General features: G+C 48.0%; 1 protein-coding gene across 14 annotated transcripts in view; it reads right to left on the bottom strand.

The window, feature by feature from the left end:
- Positions 1-19,907, bottom strand: part of FAM168A (family with sequence similarity 168 member A) — a 150,025-nt gene that overhangs the window by 124,792 nt on the left and 5,326 nt on the right. For 2 of the 14 annotated variants that reach the window (XM_090134268.1, XM_090134270.1), the window contains exons 1-4: positions 14,942-19,073; positions 2,811-2,921; positions 1,267-1,413; positions 445-524 (exon numbers count right to left, since the gene is read on the bottom strand). The exons of 3 other annotated variants lie outside the window; for them this stretch is intronic. In XM_090134268.1, coding sequence (XP_089990394.1) covers positions 445-524; positions 1,267-1,413; positions 2,811-2,921; positions 14,942-14,952 — 349 coding nt within the window. In that variant the 5' untranslated portion in view covers positions 14,953-19,073. Of the gene's footprint in view, positions 1-444; positions 527-1,266; positions 1,414-2,810; positions 2,922-7,035; positions 7,129-7,933; positions 8,068-9,931; positions 10,182-14,941; positions 19,074-19,907 lie in introns of those variants that run through there. 9 more of the 14 variants (XM_031606094.2, XM_090134265.1, XM_090134260.1 and 6 more) reach the window with 8 other exon arrangements.

Here is a 19,907-nt window from a genome sequence, read left to right as displayed (position 1 = left end):
ATGGGCTTCCACATAGCAGCCTCTGTTCCTTTGTTTTAATGGGGGATTTGTTCAATCACTGCTGTTGTGATGTTCCCTGTGGATTTGCTATATCTGCTCTTGGGGATTGGGTTGGGAGACTTGGCCGGAGAGGTGGTGGTGCCCCATCCCTGCAGACACACACCAGGGATCAGATCTGCCAGGCTGGATGTGGCTCTGGGCAGCCTGGTCTGCTGGTTGGTGACCCTGCACATAGCAGGGGGTTGGAACCTGGATGAGCATTGTGGTCCCTTTCAACCATTCTATGATCCTATGATGATACATAGGGATGGCTGTGAGCACTGATAGAGCTGTGGGTGTCCCTGTGCACTGCAAGGTGTTGGATCTGACAGCATTCAGGAGTCCCTTCCATCTCCAACCATTCTGCCGTTCTGTGACAGGGTCAGAGCAGAAGCCCTGACTCACCTACAGGTTCCTGGAGGTGTGGATTTGGGGGTGTTGGAAAGATGGACTCACTCCTCTCCAGCTGTGTCAGGCACTGAGACCTAAAAATCAAGCACAGTATTCCTTAACCTCTTCCACAGCAAGAAAGAGCCCTTTACTTTGGTCTAAATTATACACTTTTACAAAAACTAATTGTCTTAGACACACTCCAATTACAAGTCTAATTATACTTTTCTAACTCTCTGAAAGCAAACCATGCTTTTTTCTTTCATTACGCATTAAATTGGGCTGAGAGATTTTCTGGAGCTGAGAAGCAGAACAAACGTCAGTAGGTATGAGATGGTTTGCAGGGATTGGCTGGGGCTGAACCTGACGATCTTAGAGAATCATAGAATGGCCTGGGTTGCAAAGGAGCACAATGAACATCTTGTTTCAACCCCCTGCTATGTGCAGGTCGCCAACCAGCAGACCAGGCTGCCCAGAGCCACATCCAGCCTGGCCTTGGATGCCTGCAGGGATGGGGCATCCACAGCCTCCTTGGGCAACCTGTTCCAGTGCCTCACCACCCTCTGGCTCAAAAACTTCCTCCTCATATCCAACCTAAACCTCCCCTGTCTCACTTTAAAGCCATTCCCCCTTGTCCTATCACCATCCACCCTCACAAACAGCCGTTCCCCCTCCTGTTTATCCACTCCCTTCAAGTACTGGAAGGCCACAATGAGGTCCCCCCACAGCCTTCTCTTCTCCAAGCTAAATAAGCCCAGTTCCCTCAACCTTTCTTCATAGAAGAGGTGCTCCAGCCCTCTGAGCATCTTAGTGGCCCTCACCAACCTCAGACCTTACCCTACCTCCCACCCCAACTGGGCAGTGCCTTTCCTGCAGCTCTTGGCTGATGGGCAGCTCCTGTGAGTCTCCACTTGGCTCAAATCTGCCAGAAGCAGCTCTCTCTCTCTCTCTCTCTCTCTCTCTTTCTTTTTTCCCTTGGACTTCCTTAAAAAAAAAAAAAAGAGAGAGGGAGAGCAATTAAATGCTGAGTGCTGAGAAAGTTCTTTTGGAATGACAAAACACCGTGCTTTTCCTTGCTAACAAAATAAGAAATGTCCCTTTTCCAGTTTCTTCAGGCAGCTCCCAATAGAAACCACGTGGCTGTGACTTTGGATGCAAGTCAGCCTATTTTACATCATTACTTATTCCTTCTTTTTTGGAGGGACTGACCATCCCTCTCAAACACTTGCAATTCCATATTAAGGCCAACATTGCAATCCAAGATGTGTCAAAACAGATTTAGGGTGGTGAGGCACTGGAACAGGTTGCCCAAGGAGGCTGTGGATGCCCCATCCCTGCAGGCATTCAAGGCCAGGCTGGATGTGGCTCTGGGCAGCCTGGGCTGCTGGTTGGTGACCCTGCACATAGCAGGGGGTTGGAACTGGGTGAGCACTGTGCTCCTTTGCAACCCAGGCCATTCTACATGGGCTGGCAGGCCACAAGAAGTCATTACCAGCCATGACCTGGTGCTGTTGAGGCATGGGGGGACACCCACATATTAGAAGGACGTGCACACAGTAAAGAAACCCATCAGAGAGCCATCAAGGTGATCAGGGCATGGAACAGGCTGAGGAAGCTGGGCTTGGTTAGTCTGGCTAAGAGGATGCTCAGTGCTACCCAAAGTCAGGATACAGGTAATAAAAGGACAGCCATCAGGTGCAGTGCTGCTGTGGAGTGAGCCTGGGCATGGAAGGGCACTGTGCCCAGCCCCAGAGCACTCCCAGTACCAGATTACACCAAGGAGGGAAAGGAGGAATCCTCTCTCCTCTTCCTCAATAATACAGCTTAGTCCATAAAGGCTGAACGTGTGCACGTGCTTCTCAGAATTTGTGCCATCTAATTTACTCATAATTAGCCCAGATGATTCAATATTCCTACCTGACCTTATTTTCTACAAAACCCCCTAAAATTAATTCTCCTGCTGGCCTTGTGTGCAGACTACAAAAGCTCAAAGCATTACAATCCCAACCCAGCTCTGTGCTGGAGTAAATGAGAGGATCAGACCTGAAAACCCCAAGGAACATTTGTTTTTCTTTTAAGCAGTGCTGCATTCACAGATCTCCTGGAACAACCAGGGCTGTGTGCAGAGGAATGTCAGCAGCTCCGCGGAGGAAACGAGCCATCAGCCCAGACAAATTCACAGCCTGGGTTTTGATGCTGAGATGAATCACATGGCAAACAGATCCGTACGCTGCATTTCAAACAGATGCTGAAATTGCTTTCTGCTCTGGAGCTTATACTCCTAGGAATTGCTGGTGTCAATAAAGGCAAAAAGCACCTGACTGCATTGCCTTCCATGGTGGTGGTGGTTGTTGTTGCTGCTGGCTGAGAAAAACACTCACCTTCTAACAAGGCATGGAGCTTTTATTTGGGCTGAGCAGCCTTGTGCTCTCCACTGCAGTCCTACTGCTGCCTTGCTGCTCAGCTCTCCACTCGCAGCCTGCTTTAAGAACCTTCAAAATAAGTCAGCGTTTGAGGATGCAAAAAAAACTGACTGCAGAGTCCAAGAGAGGGAAGGGAAGGGAAGGGAAGGGAAGGGAAGGGAAGGGAAGGGAAGGGAAGGGAAGGGAAGGGAAGGGAAGGGAAGGGAAGGGAAGGGAAGGGAAGGGAAGGGAAGGGAAGGGAAGTCCTATCACTATCCACCCTTGTAGTCTTTCCCTCTCCTGTTCATATGCTCCCTTCAAGTATCGGAAGGCCACTCCAATTATTAATTCTATGTCCTTGTTTAAATAATTGTAGCAGAAGCAATTGCCAAAAAAAAATCTGTTTTTAACACAATTTATGACTAACATTTGAATTCCAACACCAAGCAGAGACACAAGCCTTCAAGAAAAACATCAGAGTACAACTGAAAAAGGAAATGTAAAACTCAATGTACAACCTGAAACCGTTGACTTAAATACAATTACAATCAGCAATAATAAGACTGCTTATATGGGTATGGCCACCTCCACCATGCCCAGTGAACCACAGAATATTACAGAATGGTCAGGGTTGGAAGGGACCTCAAGGATGATGAAACTCCAACCCCCCCACCACATGCAGGGCCACCAACCTCCACATTTCACAGCAGCCCTGGCTGCCCAGGGCCCCATCCAACCTGGCCTTGAACACCTCCAGGGATGGACGGGGCATCCACAGCCTCTCTGGGCAGCTGTTCCAGCACCTCACCACTCTCACAGCAAACAACTTCCCCCTCACATCCAACTGAAATCTGCCCTCCCTCCACTTCAAACCATTTCCCCTTGTCCTGCTGTCATCTCCCCTTTCCAAGAGCTGACTCCCCTCCTGTCTGTAGGCTCCCTTTAGTTACTGAAGGCTGCAATGATTCACCCCACAGCCTGCTCTTCTGTCAACCTTCAGCCTGTCTTTGTAGTGGAGGTGCTGCAGCCCTCTGATCATCTTTGTGGCTCCTCTGGCCCCTCTCCAACAGCTCCCTGTCCTTCTTGTACTGGGGGCTCCAGACCTGGACGCAGTGCTGCAGATGGGGCCTCAGAAGAGCAGAGTAGAGGGGTCAATCCCCTCCCTGTCCCTGCTGCCACCCCTCTTCTGATGGAGCCCAGGATCCCATTTGCTTTCTGAACTGGAAACCACGTCCTTAACAAAGTTATCACTCCCTCCACCCCACAGGGGCACAGATGTCCCTTTCCAAACTCACAGCAGCAGCCAACAATGGTTGTTTGGACGTTTTGAAACCACACGTTACCAAACTTGGAGAACTTCTTAAGTATGAGAAATAGGAGAGCTGTCTATGGGAAAGAAAAGTGCTTAATTAACGACGTACTGAATCTAATGGGCTACTTTTTTTTTTAATCTGAGCAATTACTACTGCTATTAGTAGATGATAACAAGCAACGGGTCGTGCCATGGAGCACCCCAGTACGTGAAGCATCGTGCACTGCATTTGTATGCAATTAAGACCACTTCATTGTCTCATCAGGTTCCTGGTGACATCCAATTAAGTAATAGCATAAGAAAAGCGCTCCTAATTAATGAGGAAAATCCTCTGGAAGCCAAATACAGGTGTGTGTGTGTCTCAAGTAGAGCCTGAAATAGTTGAATAGATCACTTAATCTTCATTTAAAAAAAAAAAAACACTCAAATTTGTATCCAATTAACTCAATGCAGGGTTCTCTAGATTCCTTCCAAGGGGGGCACATCTCTTTGTAATATTCAACAATCAAGTGGTTTATAAAAGATTAAAATTCAAGCTGGCACTCGGAGTGAGCGGCTGCGTGCAATTCTGATTTGTATGACATGACATGAGACCATGTCACACATCCTCTGTGTCTGTGCCACACAGTCCTGTCATCCACAAAGCGTGGTCATGGGCGGGAAAAGGAATCAGAAGGAGGGAAGTTGCTCCATCTTTCTATCCAAACTCAGCTGGAGATGGAAGGTAAAGCCACAGCTGGTCAGGAGCCTCAGCCCAGCTCAGATAAACAGGTTGTAAGAGAACAGAGAAGCCTATGGGCATCCCCTGGCATGTGCTGGTGCATTTACAAAGAGCTCGGCTCAAACACCAGTGAAAGCCATACAGATGCCATCCAAAATGCTCACATAAAACCATTTCTCCTATAGGCAGCTGTGATGTTTTCAGCGAGCTACATGAAATCCCATTATAGGCAGCAATGTTAGATCAGCCAAGGCAGCATCGCTAACGCTCTGTGATGCCTGTCAAGGACAATGTCACGCAGAGCCTGTAACAAAAAAACAATACTAGAAAACGTCAGAACGTCCTCCCAGGTCTCTCTCACCCTCTTACATGCTTCAGCAAGCAGAACAGCAAAATTTAACTGCTGCAACCGACATTTCCATCAAGTATGGTACTTCTGTGTACTTTCTCCTGCTAAATAAAACAAACGTAGTTTTCAGTGCATTAAAAGCACAGGACCTTTATGAATAACTGTCCACAATCTAGATGATTTATTGCAACTGCTATGGACAACATTAGTAGTGGGAAGTGAGAAACGGCCTTTACTTGGTTTTGGTGATGCTGCAATGTGAATTGGTTATAATTGCTCAAGCCTCATTTCTTCTGCATTTGGTGTCTGACTCATGATGTCTTTTGCTGGGCTTCAGCTCTGAAAAACTGAACTAGTTTGCTTCTTCTGACACTGAGAACATCCAGGCTCCTCCTGAGTATTCTGTATCTCAAATTTGGTTAAACAATTTGATCAAGGCCCATGTAGATGCTGTAGTGAGGGCCACGTTCAGTGGATTGCACTGGTGGTAGGTGGGCGGTTGGACTGGATGATCCTGGAGGTCTTTTCCAACCTTGGTGATTCTATGACCAAAAGGTGAGGTTAAGTTAACTGATATTAAAGATTCAGGTTGCCCAAGGAGGCTGTGGATGCCCCATCCCTGCAGGCATTCAAGGCCAGGCTGGATGTGGCTCTGGGCAGCCTGGGCTGCTGGTTGGTGACCCTGCACATAGCAGGGGGTTGGAGCTGGATGAGCATTGTGCTCCTTTGCAACCCAGTTCTGTCATTCTATGATTATATGCTATTAAGTATGTTAAAAATCAGCCTTAACTTGGCAAGATCACAGACCTATGAAAACTGTAGCTCTGATATATCAGTTTGCACAATTAAACACAGATTAGTTCATCGTCCTACTCTGACACCCTGGCCCTCTGTGTATGCTGGCAATGGGCCCCATGCTCCACCCCACAAGCCCAGCCAGGGTCCTTGCAGACCCTCATTGCTATGCCCATTGGTACCCCTTGCTATAGCCATTGGATGTTTCCAATTTCAACATCCTTCAGCATTAAACAGGACAAGGGGACAACAGGACAAGGGGAAATGGTTTGAAGTTGAGGGAGGGCAGATTGAGGTTGGATGTCAGGGGGAAGTTCTTTAGAGAGAGAGTGGTGAGGTGCTGGAACAGCTGCCCAGAGAGGCTGTGGATGCCCCGTCCATCCATGGAGGTGTTCAAGGCCAGGTTGGATGGGGCCCTGGGCAGGCTGGTCTAGTATGAAATGTGGAGGTTGGTGGCCCTGCAGTGGTGGGGGGTTGAAGCTTTATGGTCCTTGAGGTCCCTTCCAACCCAAGCCATTCTGTAATATTCTGTAAACATCTGAAAAGAGCAGACCATTAAGAACACGAGTCCTTTCCAATGTATCACACCAGCAGTATCAGCCTCACCCTGACCATTAACACTGGAGGCCTGTACTTGCTGTTAAAGCCCTAAGGATCAACACAGCACCACATTATAATTCCTGTTCTTCCATAGCAGCTCTTCATCATAACTTGACGTGACAAAACCCCTTGAGATTACAAAGCCAGACAACAAAAAGAATAACTGAAGAATGGAGTGGACATGAGAGTTTAGAAATGGCATTTCACAATCACTTCTTTTGCTAAAACACCTATCTTAACCACCCCAAGGAACAAAATACCCCTCAGTGAACAAAGCTGCTGTCTCCAGCTGGATGGCACACAGTAAGAACAGCAAGGAACTGCAAGAACAGCAAATGCAGTCTTGCTGTTAACCATCTAGAAAAATGCTGCCCCAAGGAACCTGTCCTTTCCAGCTTCTGTCACACAGCCTCCTTGTAATGCTCACCTTTCCAATTCTTTCTAGTTGATTAACTAATGATGTAATTCTCATTTTCTGGACACTCGAGGCCAAATCTGCAATTTAAATGTTGAGACCTGTTGAGATGTACTGAATGTCCAACGTGCTACGAAGATGCAAGGATTTTCTGAAAAGCAAGAAATGTGATGTGAAATGTGACTGGTGGACAAATATGCTTCTGACAAATACTTAATGGCCCTCTGTCCACTGTGGATCCATTCCTTAGCTCCTGCTTGTCAAATGTAGACAAGGAAGGGATTCTGGGCAGCCCAGTCTGGTGGTTGGCAACCCTGCACATAGCAGGGAGGTTGAAACTCGATGATCACTGTGGTCCTTTTCAACCCAGGCCATTCTGTGATTCTATGATTCTTCCCATCCATGTGCAGCACAGGTGGCTCACCCCTGGCACGCAGTAGTGTGTGCTGCCCAATAATCTGCTCCCAAACATCTGTGCAGCCCCGTTAATCTGCTACAAGCACAGCCTTTATCATCTCTCCCTGCGTAGCCACTTCCACGCTGCTCCAACAAAACACGTCCCATGTTTCTTTATTTCAGCTTCACACGTTGTCTTGGTGCATTTAGGCCACACCAACAAATGGTTGTGTCTCAGCTCTCTGTGCAAAAATACGTGATTAAAACCACAGCATCAGAGAGACAACCGAGACCCCCAAACCCACCCCCAACCCACCCCCCCATCCCTCAGTGCCACATCCCCATGATGCTGGAACACCCCCAGGGATGCTGACCCTCCCCACTCCTGGGCAGCTGTGCCAGTGCCCAAACTGAGCAAAACATTTTATTAATATCCAGCCTGATACACCCCTAAGGAAGCACAACCCCAAGTACCACCACATCCATATGCTTCCCTCCTCATTCCCAGCCTCACCTCTTCTCTCTGCAAGCTCCATCGCCAACTGACCACCAAATCTACTTGTCACTGCAACAGTGAAATGCTGGGAAATCATAAACTTCTTCCTCTGTCTGAGAATGAAGCATGGACACGAAGTTCTAAATCCCCTCCTGAGGAGCAAAGATGGGCAGGAATTGCAGGAAATATTATTCACTAGAGGTGGGAACAGAATGATTTCCAATTGCCTCACTCCAAGGCTTCTCACACGATCTATGGTGATGACCACCATCCCTCTCTTTCAGTTCTCTTTTTCCCCAGCTTTCTAGGAACTCACATCTTTACAGCACTGGAAGTTGTATGTAATGCTTGACCGACCACTTTTTTGGATTAAAAAGAACAAAACAGGAACTATCTGGCTTCTATGAGCCAACCCTAAGTCTCCTATGGCAGATCCCTATGGGTAAGCACAGGTACAGAAGACAGAGCCTGCTGCTCCAATTTCTTTCGTTACAAAAGCTCTTCCCCACACCTTCCTGCTGTCTTCCCTTAGCTGGCAGGGAAGGTTTCCTCTTTTAGAAGGTTTTGGTACAAAGAAGTCCCTGAGCCAAATGATTTTTCTTTCATCCATCTCATCCCAGTGTTGAGAAAACAGGTCAAAACCCATTCAGCTCGCTCACGTTATCCAAACGCTTGCAAGGATCTCATCTTCCCTATGATTTATTTAGGGCTGACTCCCTTGACAATACAGCTGAAGTATTCTTAGATCACTTCAAACATCACTCCAATCAGCAAGAACAGGGAGGTTTAACATACAGACAAAGCTCATCGATGCACTGTTACATTCTCTGACAAGTGCTTTGAGAAGGGCTTGGGATCAATGACCAGAACAGGTCTGGAGACACCCAACCACTTTCTGCAGGTTCACACAGAGCCTTTGTCTCACTGCTCACGTGCTTTCCAGTATCCCCGTTGCATCACTTCCACTCCTGCAATTCAGACTTCATCACCACAAGTTCCTCTATGTTATTTTCCAAGGGCACAACCAGCCAGAGGTAAACACTGAGGATGAGATCATTTTGGAGGAGAAAGTTTGTAAACAGCAATTTTACAGGTGGCTGCATTCCAAAAACCCCTCCCCTCCACTGATCCTAAATGAAGATCTCCAGCCACCACCCATCACCACATTCAGAACAACCCAGCATCGTACAGGTCTGAGGCATCCCCCTTTATAACTAAACCTGACACTTCTAGCCTTAACTCTCAGTGCTACGATGCCATTCCCAATAGTGACAACCTGCCCTGCAGTATTTTTAGTGCTTGCCTTCAGGTCTGCAAATTGGAGCAGAGAGCCAAGGATGCCCTGCCCAGAGTGCCACCTTGTACAGGAACGTTCAGTTCTTTGCTGTGAGAGTGGTGAGGTGCTGGAACAGCTGCCCAGAGAGGCTGTGGATGCCCCGTCCATCCCTGGAGGTGTTCAAGGCCAGGTTGGATGGGGCCCTGGGCAGCCTGGGCTGCTGTGAGATGTGGAGGTTGGTGGCCCTGCCTGTGGTGGGGGGTTGGAGTTTCATCATCCTTGAGCTCCCTTCCAACCCAAGCCATTCTGTGATTCTATGAACTTGAATAAGACAGTAATTTTAACGCACAGCTTGGCCCATTAGGTAAAAAAATGAATGTTTCAATTAGCAAACTGCATTGCCTCCTAACACAATTCCTCCATAACACAGACACTGGTGAACAATGCTTGGTGCTGCTCTGCAATTCTTTCCATCTGCCCAGAAAGAAGAGCTGTGTTCAGAGATGCATCAACTCAAAGGGCCTGATGAAATCTCAGCTTCACCAAACCCCACACCCTGAAGTACCACCCAGGTACCCACAACCTCATTCTGATACCAGACAACACCAAAAACCTGTGCCATTTTAAAGAAAAGCCATCAGAGATGGGTATTTCCATAGCTAAAAAGCACACGTTTTTCCTTCCATTATCCATTACTGAAGGCAGCCCACCTCCCCAGCACAACTACACCCCATTCCAACCTGAGCTGCCTGATTTCCCTGCAGGGCAGTGATGTGAGGTGTGCTTTCCTCAGGCAGATGAGAGGACACAGTCAGTGCTGGGTGCTTTTTCTCTGTGTTGTTACTGCAGCCCGGTGCTCTCTGCAAACCAACCAGCTTCCCTTGCTGTGTTTTCTCGGATCCTCAGATTATTTTTATGCTGCTTCTGCTCCTCTCCAACTCAGCCAGGAGCTATTTCAAGATGTTCAAATGGAAATCGTACCCAACCTTCCTGCAGGAAAGTCACAAGCACCAAATGCAGACTTGTTTTCTTTCTGTTTTCTTACTCATAAATCCGAAAGAGGTGCATTTGTCAATTTGTTGCTTGTTTTATATCACCACATCTATCACTATATCACCAACTCCAGTGTTGCTGACGCACCACTGACCTTTTAATCCCTTCCATCACAACACAGCTCTCTCCTTCCTCCATCCCCACTCTGTAAGCACAGCTCCCACCTCTTCCCTCCAGCAGCAATGCTTTATGCCTGCTTCATTTTCCTGCCAACATAGCTTAAATCAAACAAAAAGGCATCGGGCCCAAGGCAGCAGGCAACCAGAAGCCCCTTGTATGACTGCACCTGCCCTCAGTGGGTGCAACATGCCATCAGCCAAGATCAACATTACTTCAAGAGCAGTTTCCCAACTGATGGAAATATTGTTGGGTCCATTGCTTGGCTTTCTCTCAATGTTCATATATGAAGGTGTTTGCTAAGAGCTGTTTATTGCATGCCCATGTGGGGGGATGGTTGGACTGGATGATCTTGGAGGTCTTTCCCAACCTTAATGCCTCTGTGATTCTAATTTTCTTCCTTCTCTGAACTTGCAGCACAGATTCCATCTTATCCTCCCTTTGCCTTCTGCTAGAAGTCAAAAAAGAAATTAAAATCTGTCTCTGTCACAGCAGCATGCACTGATACAGCTTTAGTTCTGCACTGTTATGGCCTTCAGGACTCGGTTGCCCCGTCCATCCCTGGAGGTGTTCAAGGCCAGGTTGGATGGGGCCCTGGGCAGCCTGGGCTGCTGTGAAATGTGGAGGTTGGTGGCCCTGCCTGTGGTGGGGGCTGGAGCTTCATCATCCTTGAGGTCCCTTCCAACCCAGGCCATTCTGTGATTCTGTGATTCAGGACAGTCATCCTAACACAAATTGGGTTGAGCCACAACCAGCAGCCTCTGGCCCCATGCAGTGCAGAGTGCAACCACTCTGAGGAGGACAGCAAGTGAAGGAAATGTAGAGGCAGCCATCTCCAAACCCTATTTTAAGGCTTCCAGTGATCTGAGAACGTTTCACCATCACTTCCTGGCTCTAATTGCTTTTGTTTCCCCCCTCGGGTACAGTGCTCATAAACACAGCCATGAACCAAACCAAGAAGAAACCACTGGGGTTGGTTAGACATAAGGGCTCTCCAATGCTATCTGCAGCAACAGTGGATGTTTTATTCCTCTATGAGATACCCATTCAACCACAAAAGGAGAAGCCAGGACCGGTGTCCCCATGGATGGGGGTGCTTTGGGAGGTTTGGTACAGCCTGAATCTCTGAAACAGCCTCTGTTTCTTCAGGTGCCACCTGGGAACAGCTTTTGCTCTGCTTCTTGCTGTATTCAGGCCACCTGAGATGGATGTGCAGTGTTGTTACTTACAACCTCTCAGCCTACTGCTCGTTCTTGCTGTCACTGTGCTGGCAGGAAGCACAGCTCCCACAGTCCTGCTCCAATTCAAACACGTTTCCGTTCTAAGTACCAGGAAAAGACTCTGGACACTCCCCAGTAACCTTAAGAAGGACACTCCTGTTGCATTATTTCAACACAAAAAGACTTGCAGAAACAACTCATCTCCCAGCAAAGCATCCAGGTTTCATTTTAAGAACACATTTTAAATCAGTTTGATTTCCAGGCCCTTCTCTACTCCTTTTTTTACTAAATGTGGAGGTCCTTCTGCTCCTGATGTCTGCCTTCTTATTGGGAAAAGAAGGAGGGAGAGGATGTGGAGTTGTCCTGAAACACAGAAGATACCCAGTGTTGTCCCTGCAATTGTCCACACTGTTTAGAATCACTGAATCAAAGGGATGCTGAAAGGCCACCTGGTCCATGAACAAGGACAGCCAAAGCTCCACTGGGTGCTCAGAGCCCACACTGATAGCAGGGCACAGACTTTGCATTGGTTTTGTTGAATCTTGTGAGGTTTGCCCACTGCTCAGCCCACCCAGGTCCCTCTGCATGGCATCCCATCTCAAGGCAATGCCCCAGTGATGCTTTTTCCATTCCCAAATCCAAACCTAACTCCATGGCATCACCTTTCCTCCCTTCTCCTTGGCCACTCAACATAAACACTGCTTCATAGTATTGCTACCTCTTGGGACTTGGCTAAGGGGGAGCCTTTGGAGCATGCTGCCTTTCAAACCAACAGGAAGGCAACAGCTCAGAAAGGTCCTGAAGTGCCAATCCCAATCCCTCCTCTGCTGGACAGCAGACACAGGTGGCACCAAAGGGCCTTTGTGAATCATAGAATGGTCTGGGTTGAAAAGGACCACAATGATCATCCAGTTTCAAGCCCTGTTGGTCCTCAAGACTTTCCAGCATCTTTTTGTGTTATGTTTCAAGTTATCAACTTTGAATACAACAATCTCTTAGAAGCCAACCAAGCAAGTCAGCCTGAGCCCATCTCACGCTCCTTGGGGCTGGCCCATGTCCTCCCAAGATGCTAGCACAGCACCAGGACATGTGGACACCAAAGGCCAAAGAATGCAGAATGGTTGGCTTTCCCCCATATTTATACCACTGTCTTTTGGTTAACAGAAACTCACACACAAAGCAAAAAATCTGAAAGAATAATAAAAAGGTAGAATCATAGGAAGGTCAGATAAAGCCTAAAATCACTACAGACAGACTGCTGCCTCCAGTTGCCTCCAGTGATCTGTAAGCCCTGCAGCTTATCTTGAGAGCCAGAAAGCCTCGATATCACAGAGAAATGAATTCCAGCATCACTGCTACCTCTACCCCAGGAGGAAACTCTGCTGAAGTCTTTCAGATTGAAAAACAAGATTGCTGGTGAAGTAATCCTGCTAATCCTGGCTGCCAGCACAATCCGGGGAAAGAGGTCTGCGAGAAGATAAGATCCAAATCAAGAGCTTCACAGATCAAAGGCATCAGCCTGAATTGCAAACCGAAACGAGCGAGACACCAGAACAGCCTCAAGTGGAACACAGTTGGTGCTATTTAAAAACCTGTGCAGATCTGAAAGGACTCCATAAGGAGCACAATGGAGGAACCCAACCAAATGACCACGAATGGGTGGTGAACATTTCTTTTCTTTCACAGAATCATGGAATCACTGGGGTTAGAAAAGACCTCCAAGATCCCCAAGCCCAGTGCAGCCCCACCATGCCCAATGACTGCATCCCTCAGTGCCACGTCCCCATGGTTCCTGAAGCCCTCTATGGAGGAGGACTCCACACCTCCCTTTGCAATCTGTGCCAGTGCCTGACTGCTCTCTTGGAGAGAAAATTATTCCTAATATGCAAACTGACCCTTTCCTGACACAACTTGAGATCATCACTTCTTGTCCTGTTGCTGTTACCTGGGAGAACAGACCTACTCCAACCTCCCTTTGGGTTGCAGTAGATAGATAGCCAGATATTGCTTGCTGGAGGAAGAGTGAAGCCATCACTGTGGCTATCAGGGCATCATCCAACGTTTCATTTCTCTCCTGTTCCATTTGGGCAGCAATCTGCCCTTCCTGCCATACCCCAAACAGGAAAGATATGGTGGACTAAAGGTAAATCATACATGTGGAAGGAACAGGACTCCTGTCTCCCATAGCCTAACATTTAGCAAGACAAGGGGAAACAGTTACAAACTGAGGGAAGGAAGACTGAGGTTGGATGTCAGGGGAAGTTGTTTGCTGTGAGAGTGGTGAGGTGCTGGAACAGCTGCCCAGAGAGGCTGTGGATGCCCCGTCCATCCCTGGAGGTGTTCAAGGCCAGGTTGGATGGGGCCCTGGGCAGCTATGAAATGAGGAGGTTGGTGATCCTGCATTGGTGGGGGGTTGGAGCTTCATCATCCTTGAGGTCTCTTCCAACCCTGGCCATTCTGTGATTCTATGATTCTCTGAATTTGTGATACCTGTTGGTCTGTGATTCTATGATTTGGATTCTCCAGCTGTGAGATCTGTCCCTCTCCCCATGACGTAAAAGCACAAGGCTCAAGCAGGCTGTGACACCCAGCAAAGCTCCACCGGAGACAATCCTGTTACGTGGAATTTTTGGATGAGAAGTTTTAAGCCAATGAGGCCAGCCAGAAAGCAGCCTGAGCAGATGTCTGCAAAAAAAGAGCTGGATGCAAGCAACGAGCATCAGGCTTTGTTTTGGTAGAAGAGAAAAGTATGTAAAGCACAGAGAGGAGAGGCATGCTGTCAGGCATCCTGCCACAGCCACAAACATCAATGAAGAGCATCGGGAAAGCACGAGGAAGTCAAGGACAGCCAGAGAAACACCCGTGCCGTGTGTCACAGACAAAGTTGTGGCCTTCCAATATTTGAAAGGAGCAGATAAACAAGAGGGGGAATGGCTGGTTGTGAGGGTGGATGGTGACAGGACAAGGGGAATGGTTTTAAAATGAGACAGGGGAGGTTTAGGTTGGATATGAGGAGGAAGTTTTTCAGCCAGAGGGTGGTGAGGCAGTGGAACAGGTTGCCCAAGGAGGCTGTGGATGCCCCATCCCTGCAGGCATTCAAGGCCAGGCTGGATGTGGCTCTGGGCAGCCTGGGCTGCTGGTTGGTGACCTGCACATAGCAGGGGGTTGGAACTGGGTGAGCACTGTGCTCCTTTGCAACCCAGGCCCTTCTATTACTCTATGTGTACGTGTGTGCACGTGTGTGTCTGGTGCTGGCAGGAAAAAATGACCTTGGAATACTGAGCAAAATCTTCTCCTGCTGTTTGATTTAGGGTCTGCAAACAGACCCTGTGAAACAGCAGGGCCACCTCCAAGAGATACCTGACTGTCATCGACCTCCTCTTTCAACAGAGGACAGCAAATACTGGTTAATCATGCTGGTCAAAAGAAGCCATTGGACAAAGTGGGGCAGGCAGCTCCCTCCATCAGCTGGAACGGAGCAGACGAAAAAATATTGCAAGGATCCTGGAAAAGAACTGAAAAGGAAAGTCTAAGTCAAGGTTTGGCAGTCTCTGCAGGGTACCATGCCAGGCTTTCTTCTTCCCCATGCTACAGCTGAAGCGTGCCAAGAGAAACCTAGCAGGATCTGGTAGGAGCAGGCAGGAGTCTGCGAGTCGCTGGTATCTTGTTCTCATGCAAGACAGCAGCTCCTGCTGCTGCTGAGAATATTTGGGTTTGAGTGATGGAAGTATTCTGTAGGGAACGCGGAGATCATTAACTGCAGAGCCAGCATCTTCCCAACTTGAAAGACACCTTCCCAGAGGAAAGTGCTGATGCATCCAGGAAAGGAATAAGCTAAACAGGAGAGAAGGACACAGAAGGATAAATGAGGTTCAAAGGCAGACAAGAGGGTCTGTGAAGAAAATGAGTTTTCTGTTGCTATATATAGATGTGAGGAGTCTGAATAACAAGCAAGAGGAAATGAAATTCCTTCGAGTAGAAGGACAAAACAAACCTGGTGAGATGAGGGTGGGACTACAGTTTAAAAATCAGGAGTCCTACAGGGTTCAGGTGAGAAAGAGAAGTGGGGGCTGCAATGTACAGCCCCAAGGTGGGAAGAAAGGCTCAGCTCTGCTGCAGGTATCAGTAACACAGAGATAATGCTGGGGCTCCCAGCAGGAACTCAGCCTGTTATAGTGGGAGAAGATGGGTAACAGGCTCTGGTACACGACTGCACAGGGACGAGCAGGGCTGACAGAGAGCTGATGGGGCTGCGGAGGAGACAGGAGGGGTACAAAGCCTCATGCAGAAGTAAAGCCACGTGGTTCATTTCCAGAAGCACCAAATCAGCCTCATTACAGTCAATAAAGCCGTGGTAAGCACTGGAGTGAAAGTCCTCAGAGTCGAGAAGATCAAGCTTGCATCTCAATACACCCAGGCCTGGTAATTCAATCACGGCTTCAGAATGTCCTGATTGAAATAATTGATTTTAACTGGGATGACGTTTGTGCTTTTCAGTTCCCATCTTAATGAAATATCAACATAATGCAAACAGGCATCGCTCAGAAGATGTTGATTTTTCTACAAATATAACTTAGCAGAGGAAAAATTAAGGAATTTGCATATAGATGATCCACTTAAATTCAGTCACAAACTTTCAAAGTGCTTTTGGGATCAAAGAGGAAACGGCTACAGAGAGGAGTTCTGAAAAGCTTCTACAGCAAATTAGAGATTGAGCCCTCCTTGCAATCAATGGGAAGATACTTGAAAAATTATTAAGGGATCCTCATGAAAGCAACTACAGGATGAGGCAGAAAACCTACCAGCATGGGAATGCTGAGATCAAATGGAGTCAAACCAAAAGAGCCCAATGGAAGTCAATAGGGATGGGCACGTGGGAGGGATGCAGAGCAGTGAGCAGCGTGGCTGCTGGGCCACATGGAGTAACCTAAGGGTATTGTGCATCAGTGCTTACTGGAAGTCAACAGCATCAGGGATTTGCCAAAAAGGAAAGGGGCATTTCAGGTTGTTTCAATAGCGATGGGTGGCAAAGAGCATGAGTTCATTTCATATGATGGTGATCAAGCTATGGAACACTGACTGTGCATGGAAGGAAGGAAGCATAGCACAGCACAGAGCAAAGCAACAGAAGCATGAAGAGGTTTAGAAACAATATGATCCATGAGAACAGATTAAAAGTCTTCATTCAGCCCAGAAGGGGGAAAGATGAGGGAGACCACGAGACTCCTAGCAGTGAGGATGGAGACAACGAGGATGGGTTACTCTGCACGTCCTCCAGAGCATCTCAATCTGCCAAAGAAACATTGCCAAGTGAAGACATTGGGAAAGCTTTCAGTTAAACTAGCAGCCAAGCAACAACTGCCCCTATCTACAGAGGCTGAGGTGCCTTCTAAAGTTGTTTTAGGGGAGAATTATAGAGAAACACGTGTCTGGGATGCTCTGGAGACACGTCGCCAAGGAAGGGAATGGGCTGCAGGGCCTCCTGAGCTCTCCATCAGCTCCACATTGCAATGAATGGGGCCTCAGAGGCACTGGGAGACTTCCAAGAGCCCTCCACCTTCTGAGAGCCCAGGGTTCCTCTTCAATCTCTTCTGGAACGTGGGAAAAAAACACAGAAGATGAGTATTTCTAACAGAATGTCAGAATAGGGGGAAAAGATGATTTGGGTAATGATAACTCAGGCAGATGTCAGCTCTGAACAAAGTAAGGGAGAAGTGAAGCAAACCTGATCTTGACTGTAAAAGGACAGGAACAAAATTAATGACAGCCAACAAATTGCTCTTGGCAAAAAAAAGCCCATTTCCTTCTTAGATCTGAGGTTCAGCACCAGGTTGATAAAGGCAACTTTAGTTGAGCATGACATTTTGATCCACAAATTGCCACTGTATTATGTCAGCATAGCGTGCTGAATGGATTTAGGGTTGGCCCATGGTCACTGAATGCAGTCAGACAAGGAAAATCACCAACCACAAAGTTAGCTGCAGTGGGGCTCTGCTGGCTTTGACAAAGAGCCCAGTGCTGCTCCAGAGGTCCACTGCTGACCTGGAAAATGACTTCAAGCATAAAGAAGCAATTTTTTGTCCACAGATCGCACTGGTGAGATTGCCCTCATGGGAACACTGCAGGAGAAGCCACATTTTAACTAGAAAAAGGAGCAGGGTGTAATGGACACTGAAGGACTACAAGGCTTGGAGAGCCCCACGTGGTGACCTGACCACAGCAACAGCTGAGATGTCATTGGTTCTGTGGTCACCTTCCTTCATCACCTCCACATTGCTCCTGGGCAAGAGAGGGGGAGAGCAAAGCATTTTGTGCTGGATGCTTCGCTGCATGGCAACCCCAAAGCAGCCAGGAACTGCAGCAGCTTTATGTCTTGCCTTCAGAAGTTCTGAAATGGGAGCTCTGATTCACAAGCTGCAAAAACTCGAGGTAACACTGATCTGCCCTGCAGTGCACCAACAGCACCTGCAAAGCTTCACAGAATCACAGAATGGCCTGGGTTGGAAAGGATCATGAAGCTCCAACCCCCCACCACACGCAGGGCCACCAACCTCCACATTTCACAGCAGCCCAGGCTGCCCAGGGCCCCATCCAACCTGGCCTTGAACACCTCCAGGGATGGACGGGGCATCCACAGCCTCTCTGGGCAGCTGTTCCAGCACCTCACCACTCTCACAGCAAACAACTTCCCCCTCACATCCAACTGAAATCTGCCCTCCCTCAACTTCAAACCATTTCCCCTTGTCCTGCTGTTATCTCCCCTTTCCAAGAGTTGAGCTTAAAGCAGTTCATAGCATTGCTCCTTGATGATAACTCTACGTTAAACCAAACCAGGGTTGAACTCAACACACAGGAATTAAGAACAAAAAGCTGAAACTCAGATGAGAAGAGATACGATGCCACATTTCTCTCCAGAGCCCACAGCACAGCTCTGCTATCACAGAGGAAACCAACCCCAACCAGCGCCTGCCCCACAAGCTTAGATATCAGCAGGAAGTTTTGAACCAGAGGGTGGTGAGGCAGTGGAACAGGTTGCCCAAGGAGGCTGTGGATGCCCCATCCCTGGAGGCATTCAAGGCCAGGCTGGATGTGGCTCTGGGCAGCCTGGGCTGCTGGTTGGTGACCTGCACACAGCAGGGGGTTGGAACTGGATGAGCATTGTGCTCCTTTGCAACCCAGGCCGTTCTAGGATTCTATGAAACCTTGCCAGCAATGGCAGTGAGCAGCCTTGTCATCCATCCCAAGGGCAGGACGTGCTCCAATGTCTTCGGGTCCTTCAGACAGCAGTGAGCTTCTCCAGCGACACGCTGGACCACATATCCAGCCATCAGCATGTAACATCGTCACCTTCCAGAGAGCACTTCCAACTGTGCTTGTCCATAAATCCACAACGAGTTGTCTCATACATGAGAAAACATCCATACACACAGACACGAGTGTGATTAAGTCCAAAGGTTCACATTGCATTGGATGAGCTGGAGAACAGGAGCCAACTTACCTGCTGGAATGCCCTTGGAAAGCTGCTGGGAAGAGCACAGACAACTTCTGTCTTTAATGGACAGGTGAGCTTCCATCTCCTACACATCCACATGTAAAGAACCAAAAGGAAATGGGGAAAGGCTCGTCTTCATGACGTGGTTCCATCATAAAAATGATACATTCTATAGTTCAAGCACATTTGGAGAGCTGGGTGCCCGATGCCAAAGGAAGTCAAAGCCCAAATACTTCAACTCCTAACACATAAACAGAAGGGTTTGATGCCCCAAAAAAGCCAGAACTTTCTGATTCAGTTCAACAGAAAACTAGAGGAAGAAAAAAAAAACACCTGAGAAATCCAAGATGCGACGGTTTGGTTTGACTTCTGCTGCAGCCTGCATCCATTTGATCAAAGAATGAGATGTGCCCAGTGGGCACGATGGCATCTCTTCTATCCTTGCCAGTTTTGTACATTTTCTCTCATGAAATATTCCAGGCTTGCTGTCACTAATCCTCCCAAGTCTCTAACCCTTGCTAAGGCACAGAACCCAGAAATGTTCAGTCTACAAACACACTCCAACATCCTTTTTTATGCTGAGAAAGTTATCGTATGAAAGCTACAATAAACCCCCTTTTTCTTTACTTTCCATTTTGCCATCCGCCAGCTTTCCAGGTGACCATTTCCCCCCAGGAGAGGAAAGAGGGAAAGGAGAAAGCAGAACCAAAAGCAAACCAGCACCTCAGCAGGGCACGGGGGCTTCTGGGTGACTAACACAACCAGTTGTGTCGTCTCATTTCCCTGTGCATTTCTTTGAAAGCAAAACATTATGCCATAAATATCATCATCATC

This window comes from Phasianus colchicus, chromosome 1 (assembly GCF_987193195.1).
Source record: "Phasianus colchicus chromosome 1, bPhaCol1.hap1.1, whole genome shotgun sequence".
NCBI classification, from domain to species: Eukaryota; Metazoa; Chordata; class Aves; order Galliformes; family Phasianidae; genus Phasianus; species Phasianus colchicus.
The sequence above is the reverse complement of the archived record's forward strand: the minus strand, read 5'-3'. Positions and strand labels throughout refer to the sequence as shown.